The sequence below is a fragment of the Hemicordylus capensis genome, chromosome 5 (assembly GCF_027244095.1).
Source record: "Hemicordylus capensis ecotype Gifberg chromosome 5, rHemCap1.1.pri, whole genome shotgun sequence".
In the NCBI taxonomy this organism is placed as follows: domain Eukaryota; kingdom Metazoa; phylum Chordata; class Lepidosauria; order Squamata; family Cordylidae; genus Hemicordylus; species Hemicordylus capensis.
Window position 1 is genome coordinate 240,092,650 of NC_069661.1, and position 10,693 is coordinate 240,103,342.

Below are 10,693 nucleotides of genomic sequence, written 5' to 3' on the forward strand. Positions count from 1 at the left end.
CCATTTTCATTTGTGTTATTATTTGAAATATTCTGTTGCATCAAAACTCTAAAGCAGAGCCTGATTTTTGTTAAATGTGAAATAAACAATGATGGGTGCCAATTACATCTGCCAGTTTCAAGTTATTTCAGAGACAATTGTGGGTTCTTATTTTTTCGTGGAGAGGTACCAACACATTTGTCCACTTGTGTACATCTAGTTTTATATACATATTATATTGGTAGATATAATGCACCAGTAATGCACCAACCAACCAGCTTTAGCTAGTAAGGCAGGGCAAGCTGTGGTCAACAGGTGTCACTGTTTATCTCTGCTCAGGCAGGGCAGAGTATTATTTCCAAGAAAAGGGGCCCTTGTAACAGCAGGGTGCAGAAACTTGTGACTTTTAGGACTTCTGTAAGTTACATACACAACTAGGTGAAAGGGGATAGTGGGATTTTCCTTCATCAGCGGACCCTGCTTAGCAGGGTAGGTGTTAGTCACTGAGGAGGTGATTTAGCAGGGTAAGAAAAAGAGAATAAGTGTTTGAATTACTTGTGTGGCTTTCAGAGCATGTAGGAGAGAAGATGGATTAGCTTCTTGTTCATATATGTATTGGGAAAGGAACTTTGTTTAATTACATTTTCTCTCCTACTTGACTCTTCTGTCTAATCTGCTGAGAGAACGGCTTCTTGTTCTTTCTGACCTCCCATTGTTCTTTGCACATATGTGCATGCCCCTTAACTTGCCAAATGTCTTTAGAACTCTGGCAGGCAATGGACAGATGCCCAGATAAATACACTTTGTTCATAGACAGCTCCCATCTGGAAACTGAGCAAGGACCTGATATAAGCAATGGGCAAACCTCTCCTTCTCACCTTGTGATCAGCTCAGGTTTCCCCAGATTTAATGGAGAATTCTGAGACCCATGTGTGGTCTCTCTGTGCGTTTTCCAAGAAAATGCGGAGAGACCACCAAGTGCATAGTAACAGTAACATCCCTCACAGGGTTGTTGTGAGGACAAACATAACCATGTACACTGCTCTGGGCTCCTTGGAGGAAGAGCGGAATATAAATCACACACTTACTTACTTACTGAGTCAGACCACTGGTCTATCTATTCTCAGAGGTGCTCTTCAACCTGGACTTCCGGGCCTCCGCACCCCCTGGGGGCCCCCAATCCTTTTTAGCCTGTCCCAGGTGGTGTGGTCATCATCCCGCGCAGTGCTGCCAACTTGTGCTGCACCAAGTGGCTGAGCTTGATCTCTGCTTTCGAGACAGTGGTGGGGAGTGGGGAAAGAAATATGTGGGATGGGAATATGTTAGGTTGTGTTTTGAAATGTTTCTGATGCATAGTTGCATAAATATACCTGTTTTATATTCTTACATTCTTTTGAGTTCAGTTGCTGTTTGTGCCCTAAAGAACCCACATGTTAAATATAGTGTGTGTGTGTGTGTGTGTGTGTGTGTGTAGGTGTAGGGGGATGGTGCTTAATGTGGGGAGAGGCCTCCAAAGGCCTTTAGGTCCAGGCTCCAAAATTACCTAGATGCCCCTCTGTCTATTTTAGTATTGAAGCAGCTCTCCGGGGTTTCAGATAGCAAATTTTCTCAGCCCCACCTGGAGACTCCAAGGATTGAAGCTGCGATCTTCTGCATGCCAAGCCGATGCTCTTCCACAGAGCTACAGCCCCATCTTCCACAGAGCTAGAGGTTCAGGGGAGCTTGTGCCCACCTTCCTGCCTGGAACTTTGCCCCCTGCTAACCGGGCAAAGAGGCACCTTCTTAATGTGGTCGTTCTCTTTATTTAGCAGAGGGAGATTAACTGGCCCTATCCACCCAGGCGCTCTTACCCCTGGACTTCCAGGCCAAAGTCCAGGGCCTCCACAGCCCCTGCCCCCCCACCCCCAATCCTCTTTCATCTGTCCCGGGTATTGTGGTTGCCCAGCCGAGCATTATGATGCTTAATTTGCAGGGGAAGCCTCCAAAGGCCTTTAGGTCCAGGCTCCAAAATTACCTTGGTGCATCTCTGCTTCAAGTGACTGTTGCTGGTGACTATCTTACATTTCATTTTAGACTGTGAGCCCTTTGGGGACTGGGATCCATCTTATTTATTATTTCTCTATGTAAACCGCTTTGGACATTTTTGTTGAAAAGTGGTATATAAATATTTGTTGTTGTTCATTGTGGTGCCAACATGGACCTTTTGGATTGGCGAAGGTCTAGCAGGGATAGCCATGGTGCCAAAGTGGGCAATTACAAGCTGGAGGTTTTTCACACATGGCTGTATGCCTCGGGGTATCTGAATTGCAGCAGATTCGAGGCATTTTAATTCTAGGGATTAGATGGACCATTCGCATAGCCATCAGAACCTCCATCAACATCTTCAGAGAAAGCAGAAGCCCCAGAGTTTTTCTCAAAAGCTGCTGGAAATAGAGGACTTTTTTTACCTGGGACATAACTCCAGCTAAGCCAGAATTCGCAGCCTCCTTTTGGAGAAAAACAAAGCCCTGTCTGTCCTGGTCCCTGATAGCCCGCAGGGAGGTCGGGTTAAATCCTGCGAATATGTGGACTGGCACACTCCAATCAGGAGTGGATTCGGGGAAAAGCCCTGTCTGTAAAACCTCCTGGGCCCCCAATACAGGAGGGTTTGGGTCCAGCTCTTCCACATTTATTTAAACCAAGGATATATACATGCAACAGATGATGATGGTAAAATGGATTATACCCCTTCGGAGCTTTCCAATGCTGCTGAAAAGATTGGTGAAAAGCACAAACTCTCCTTTCAAATAGTAATAGTCTTTATTTCGGTCTTTGACCAGCACAACAGCAAAATGGACAAAAATGATTCAAATAATCTACTCCTACAAAATAATAAAAAGTATCTATAAAATTACTTAGTATAATAAGTAGAAGAAGCTAGAAGTTATTAAAACTATGAACATAAAACTATATATAAAGGTTAGTCAACACTAATAACAGAATGATACTGAGTATAAAGGTAGCAAGACAGCAAAATTATGTAATTACTACAGAGTGGTGTTAAATCTCCTCAATATTTAGTTCTTAATGAGCTCTAAATGAATTTTGCTAGCTATAAGGCAGAACTTAGCCACATTATAGGATCTAGAGTCATTCTGATCTGCCAAGCGGGAATTTAGGTAAAAGGAATCAGTACAGCTTGGATATGAGCTAATATCTGTAGAGATGAGCTTATGCCAAATATCGTGGTAATAGTGACAGTACAAGAGTACATGAGCTGTTGTTTCAATTTCACCAGAGCCACAGGGGCAAATATGCTCTCCATATGAAATTATTTCCCTTATTTTGAGTCTGGTGTTTTCATTACCCAGGGTTAGCAGTGCAGTGGGAGAAAAACCGTAATAATATAGCCTTTCCTCCACCCCTTTTCCCCACCTTGAGTGATATATGTCCTTTAGCACCAATGGAGATAAACCAATGGGATGGGAAATCAGCTTAAGCTAGAATTCAAAAATAATAATCCAAGCCCTAGCCTCTGTTTTGAGCAACCCTGCTTCCAGCCATAGAACCGCCCTAGGAACACAGCTGGGAACCGGAAATATATTCTTCAGGAAATTAGATTGAACCACTTCTAATTTAGAGAAATTAGGGTATATGCCCAGCTGCAGAACTTTCCTTTCAGTTCATTCTTAGTAGGAGCTCAGTGCAAGTTCTGAGCAAGAGGAACCTTTTAAAGTGGTGATTCTCTTTATTTAGCAGGAGGAGAGCAACTGGCCCTATCCATCCCCAGCACAGCATTCCTCCAGTAGCTGTTGCTGGGGATTATTTTATGTTTCTTTAAAAACAAAATATTGTGAGCCCTTTGGAGGCAGAGAGCTATTCTGTCTATCTATCTATCTATCTATCTATCTATCTATCTATCTATCTATCTATCCCACTTTGGGAACTTTTGTTGAAAAGTGGTATATAAATATTTGTGTGTCCCCTGTCCCCCACCCGGCCAAAGCAAAAATAGGAATTGTCATGGCAGCAGAGAGACAGCTGGGCTAGTCAATTTCTCCCTGAGGTGCTAGTTTTCCTCTTGCAAATTCTACACAAGGGAGCATTCAAGAGTGTGCTCCCCCCCCATCTGCAGTCTGAAGTGGTACAGTCCATTCAGCCACATGTATAGACTGAGCCATAGGCAGCTATTATGAAATGGCAGCAAGCGGGGGAGCAGCCTCTTATCCCCTCCCTCCTGATGTTATCTTTATGTTATGGGAATGGCTTTTCTCATGCCAGGTTCACCTTTCCTGCACAATGAATAGATCCTGGTAGGGGAAAGAGCCATGTGGGCTTCTCCCATATAGCTCAGGAGGAGGAGAGCTGGTCTTGCGATAGCATGAATTGTCCACTTTGCTAAGCAGGGTCCACCCTGGTTTGCATTTGGATGAGTGACTATGTATGAGTGTTGACTGCTGTAAGATATCTCCAGATGAGGCTGCAGCTCAGTAGTCGAGCATCTGATTTGCACACCAAAGGTCGCCAGTTCACTCCCTGGCAGCATCCCCAGGTAGGGCTGGGAAAGACTCCTGCCTGAAAGCTTGGAGAACATCTGCCGGTCAGTGCAGACAATCCTGAGCTAGATGGACCGATGGTCTGCCTCGGTATAAGGCAGCTTCCTATGTTCCTTCTAATATTACCAGAGTGGCAGAGAAGGAGTATATTCTGACTGCAGGGCTTCCCATATATCCTAAAGGGAATATTAGAAGGAGCCCCAAGAAAGATCTTGTTGTATCCTATCCGGTTATCTTTTGCATTTTATTTGTTTGGACATTTGTCCCAAGGGGGGTCCTGTAGAGAGGGTGAGGGGAGAGTCAGAAAGGAGAGGGAGGGAAAGGAGATTGAGAAAATTGAGTTGCTGCTGAATAAACGTCCGTGAATTCCACATAAGATTTCCTTGTGCGTAGGAGGGAAACAAGGATAAGTTACACCCCACTCTTTACTTAAAGTTGATGGGGTGGAACTTGGGCCATTTACCTCCTCTCAGTCCACCGCTGAGAGTCAAGTCTCCCTGGATATTCAAGGAGGGAATGAAGACACCCACGAGAAGGTCTTGATTCACTTATTTTACTGCAAGATTGTTGTTGCCCTAGGATCTAATCTACGAGTCCTTGAAAACATTCACGTGGATTCACTTTGCACACTTTGGTCGTCCACAGACAAGCCAGATCCGTGGCTCAGGAGGCTGCCGCCACGAAGCCGCTGCCAGATTCCTTCAGTTCCATGAGGTTTTCTTTTGACATCTGCATCTTCTGTATGATCTTTAATGCCCTCATGGTGCAGTCCGTACAGGTACTGTATTTGCTGTAGCTCGCAAGGAAGCAAAAGGGTAAGGTCTGGGCGACATAGTTCAGGAGGGCATTCAAGTTCTCCTCCTCTGACATCTTTTCCCACACCCGGCTGAAGATTCTCCTGCAGAGGCTCTGGAGGCACTCTATGGCTAGGAGTGCTGTCTGGAGTTCTTCCAGGAGATAAGAGGCTTGCGGCACATTCTCTTGAAACTTGGCTGCCAGCTCTTCAATGGTGAACAGGATGATCAGGTAGGCGGTTCTCAGAGGCAGGGTGATTGTATAGTACAGGGCCACCAGCCAAGCCTTCCATTCCTGGAATGCAAACATACATTGGAGAGTGAGTATGTATGTATGTATGTATGTATGTATGTATGTATGTATTTGACATATTTTATTTATTTATTTGACATATTTCATTCATTCATTCATTCATTCATTCAACATATTTATTTATTTATTTGACATTTTATTTATTTATCTGACATTTTATTTATTTATTTGACATATTTTATTTATTTGTTCAACATATTTATTTATTTGACATACTTTATTTATTTATTTATTTGTTTGTTTGTTTATTATTTATTCGATTTCTATACCACCCTTCCAAAAATGGCTCAGGGCAGTTTACACAGAGAAATAACAAATAAATAAGATGGCTCCCTGTCCCCAAAGGGCTCACAATCTAAAAAGAAACATAAGATAGACACCAGCAACAGTCACTGGAGGTACTGTGCTGGGGGTGGATTGGGCCAGTTACTCTCCCCCTGCTAAATAAAGAGAATCACCACGTTAAAAGGTGCCTCTTTGCCAAGTTAGCAGGGGTTAGTTATTTATTTGACATATTTTTATACCACCCCAAACGCATGTCTCTGGGCGGTTTACAACAAAATAAAAACAGAAAGTAAAATATTAGTTAAAACAAAAACAAAAAGTTTAAAACATTACAACAATTAAAAAAATTTAAAACAATATTTTAAAACAGCATTAAGACCATAAAACAATATTAATTAAAAGCCTGGGTGAACAGATGCGTCTTTAAAGACTTTTAAAAAGCTGTCAGAGACAGTATGACATTTAAAGATGGAACTTGATGGAACTTGGCAAAAGAGGTACATTCTGGGGTGCAGTCGCCAACTTTTTCACTAATCCCTGCTCTTGTGCACTTAACAATACTGCAATTTACTGGCAGATGGTACTGCCTACTTCCATCCCATGAAAAGCTTCGCCTGCTGATTTCTGCAAATCATGATGGTTTCCCCCCAGTCAGTTAGCAACCTTGCTGACTGACACCATCAGCATCCTGGCCTTTTGGATCCATAGCTGGGAATATTAGTGATGAGGGCAGCCTAAGAGGACATGGAAGCATTGCAGAACAGCCAGAATATAAACATAGGTAGCTTACATGTTAATGCTACAAAATAACTTTATAGAATTTATATTTAAGGGGCTAGTGTTTGTCAGTGTCATGGCCCCGAATCTAGGACCCTTCCCACGGGTTGGGGAACAAAGTGGGTAGCTGAGGGGAAGAGACAGAGGCCTGGTTCATATAATCATTTGAATTTAGGTTTAATGTGGGCTACTGAATTAGCATGATTGTGTGAACTCACACCAAGGTGGGAGTCTCAGATTCATCTCAGGCCATAAACCATCTTGGAGTGGGTTCACACAATCACGCTAATGTCAGAAACCCACATTAAACCTAAATTCAAAAGATAGTGTGAATGAGGCCAGAGAAGGAAGACTCTATGATCCACACCTTGGGCACACTAGTGCCACCAGGACCCTCCACACTAGGAGAATCAGGGGGACCAGAGCCAGCATCTCTACCACAACCTGAGGACATAGCCTATCTTCATCCTCTGACTTGGAAGTGCCCCTCAAAGTACATAAGAACAGCCCTGCTGGATCAGGCCTGAGGCCTATCTAGTCCAGTATCCTGTTTCACACAGTGGCCCACCAGTTGCCTCTGGGGAGCCCACAGGCAAGAGGTATGTGCATGCCCTCTCTCCTGCTGTTACTCCCCTGCAACTGGAATTGAGAGGCATCATGCTTCTGAGGTTGGAGGTGGCCCACAGCCACCACTAGTAGCCATTGATAGACCTGTCCTCCATGAATTTGTCTAAGCCCCTTTTAAAGCCATCCAATCTGGTGGCCATCACCATGTTCCATGGCAAAGAATTCCATATATTAATTATGTGCTGTGTGAAAAAGTACTTCCTCTTCTTGGTCCTAAATTTCCTGACCTTCAGTTTCATGGGGTGACCCCTGGTTCTAGTGTTGTGAGAGATGGAGAAAAAAATTCTCTCTGTTCACCCTCTCCACTCCATGCCTAATTTTAGACACCTCGATCATGTCTCCCCTTAGTCACCTCTTTTCCAAGGTAAAGAGCCCCAGATGCTATAGTCTAGCTTCATAAGGAAGGTGATCCAGGCCCCTGATCATCTTGGTTACCTTCTTCTGCACCTTTTCCAGTTCTACAATATCTTTCTTAAGATATGGTGACCAAAGCTGTACGCATACTCCAGATGTGGCCACACCATAAATTTATATAAGGGCATTATAATATTAGCATCCCCTTCCTAATGATTCCTAGCATGGAATTAGCCATTTTCACAGCTGCCATGCACTGAGACGACACTTTCAATGAGCTGTCCACCATGACCCCAAGATCTCTCTCTTGATCAGTCACCAACAGCTCAGATCCCAACAGTGTACATGTGAAGTTTGGGTTTTTTGCCCCAATATGCATCACTTTACACTTGCTTACACTGAACCACATTTGCCATTTTGTCACGAGTAGTTATCCCAGTTTGGAGTGACCTTTTTGCAGCTCCTCATAATCTGTTGTGGATTTCACTCCTCTAAATAGTTTAGTGTCACCTGCTGTGATGACCTCCACAGGGGTCATGGAGGAGGATTCCTCAGATGAAGACTTGGAGCAGGTTGAGACTCCAGTTGACTTAGAGCAGGAGCTGACAGGCTTGCAGGCCCCTCTGCCTCCTTCCCTTCCTCCTGATAAAGCCTCTGAGGCACCCGAAGTTGAGGTACCTGTCCCAGATCGCCAGCGATGTTTGGCCAGAATAGAGGCTCAAAGGGAGAACGCCACAGGTCGGAAAGGCTGGTCAGACAAAACAGGTGTTCCAGCTCTGACCCGGCTGCATCTCCCTGATAAGGCTCAGCGGCAGTGATGGGTGGGACTCTCAGCACACCGCCTATTTAGAGGAGCCTGAGATCTGGATCTGTGCTGGAAGCAATGTCTGTGGTGACCAGCCCTTACTGTGAGCAACCTTGATCTGGAAATCTGGACCTGTTTGTTGTGACTGACCATGATTCGTGTTCACCCCTGATCCTGATGACTGTGGAGTCCCCAGTGCTGACTTTTGGCAACATTTTTGGACTACGCTCTGTCCCAGTTCCTGTCAGAGTGCGTCTGGAGGCTCCTCCGTCCCTTCTGAAGAGAGTGGTTCCCAGCTGCTGGGCAGCTGGCCAGCAGGTCATTACACCTGCAAATTTGGCCACTTCACTGCTTACCCCAACTTCTAGATCATTTCTGAATGAATTAAAAAGCACTGGTCCTAGTACTGATCCCTGGGGGACCCCACTTCTTACTTCCCGCCATTGTGAAAACTCTCCATTTATTCCTACCCTCTGTTTCCTGTCCTTCAGTCAATTACCAAGCCACACATGAACCTGTCCCCTTATCCCATGACTGCTCAGTTTACTCAAGAGCCTTTGGTGGGGAACTTTGTCAAAAGCTTTTGGGAAGTCCAAGTATACTATGTCAACCAGATCCCTTTTGTCCACATGCTATTGACACTCTCAAAGAACTCCAAAAGATTTGTGAGGCAAGACTTGCCCTTGCAAGCCATGCTTCTGCAAGTAAAATTGGAGTGTTCTTGATAAAAGTAATAAATGGATGCCATGTCAAAAATATTCTGACCTGCCTAATCCCTTTGAGAAGCAAATTTTGTTTGTCAGTTTTTCAGACAACATTCTGCAACAAACTCTTGCACATCAGCTTCATCAGGAAATGGCATAAATGCCTGCCTGGAGGCAGTATTGGGCTGGATGGGGGATAACAAACTGAAGTTGAATCCAAATCAGACCTAGGTACTGAGTGTGTGTGTGTGTGTGAGAGAGAGAGAGAGAGAGAGAGAGAGAGAGAGAGAACCTGAGAGATGGTTTAGATCTGCCATTCTCAGTGGGGTTACACTCCCCCTGAAAATCAGGTACATAGCTTGGGAGTGCTCTTGGATCCAAAACTCTCTCTGGTTTCTCAGGCTGAGGCAGTGGCCAGGAGTGGGTTTTTTTATCAGCTTCTGCTGCTACATCAGCTAAGCCCATTTCTATAGGTAAATGACCTAACAGTAGTACATATCCTGGTAACCTCCAGGCTTGACTATTGTAATGTACTCTACGTGGAACTGCCTTTGTATGTAGTCCAGAAACTACAACTGGTACAGAATGCAGCAGCCAGGTTGGTTAACACTAGTTCTGAAAGAATTGCACTGGCTGCCAATATGTTTCTGAGCAAAATTCAAACTGCTGATCATTTCCTATAAAGACCTGAACGGCTTAGGTCTAAGGTACTTAAGAGTACTCTACTCTCTTAAGTAGAGCATCTCCTTATCATGAACCCTGCCTTTTAGGGGAGGAGATCATCTGGGGAGGTCCGTTTACAGTTGCCGCCTACTCATCTGGTGTCAACTTGGGGCTGGACCTTCTCTATGGCTGCCCCAGGGCTTTAGAAATAAGAGCTGCTCCATCTCTGACTGTTTTTTAAGAGACCCTTAAGACACACCTGTTTTCCCAGGCTTTTAATTAAAATTAATTTTAAACTGTTTAATTGTCTTGTTCTGTACAATTGTTTTACTCCTTGAATTGTTTTTAATTTGTGAAACTGTTTTGGTTGGTTGTTTTTATTTAATATTGTAATTTGGACAGTGTACACCACCTAGAGATGTATATATCAGGTGGTATATAAATATGATAAATAAAGAAAAAAAAAATATCATGAATTCACAGAGCAAACAAAAGGTGGATATTCACGGTGGGGTGGGGGAGCTGATCTTGTGGCAGCAAGCATGAATTCTCCCCTTTGCCAAGCAGGGTCCACCCTGATTTTAATTTGAATGGGAGACTGCATGTGTGAGCACTGTAAGGTATGCCCCTCAGGTGATGGGGCCACTCTGGGAAAAACACTTGCAATGCAGAAAGTTCCAAGTTCCCTCCCTGGCAGCATCTCCAAAATAGGGCTGAAGAGACTCCTGCCTGCATCCTTGGAGAAGCTGCTGCCAGTCTGTGCAGACCATACTGAGCTAGATGGACCAATGGTTTGACTTGGTATAAGGCATCTTTCTGTGTTCCTATGTTCTGACTATGAACACATTAAGGGTACA

General features: G+C 44.2%; 1 protein-coding gene across 5 annotated transcripts in view; it reads right to left on the bottom strand.

Annotated features, from left to right (window-relative positions):
• Positions 1–5,053: 5,053 nt before the first annotated feature.
• LOC128325631 (perilipin-3-like) overlaps positions 5,054–10,693 on the bottom strand; it is a 28,613-nt gene continuing 22,973 nt past the window's right edge. For all 5 annotated transcript variants that reach the window (XM_053251226.1, XM_053251225.1, XM_053251227.1 and 2 more), the window contains one exon: positions 5,054–5,603. In XM_053251226.1, the coding sequence (XP_053107201.1) occupies positions 5,178–5,603 (426 nt within the window). In that variant the 3' untranslated portion in view covers positions 5,054–5,177. The remainder of the gene's footprint in view (positions 5,604–10,693) is intronic.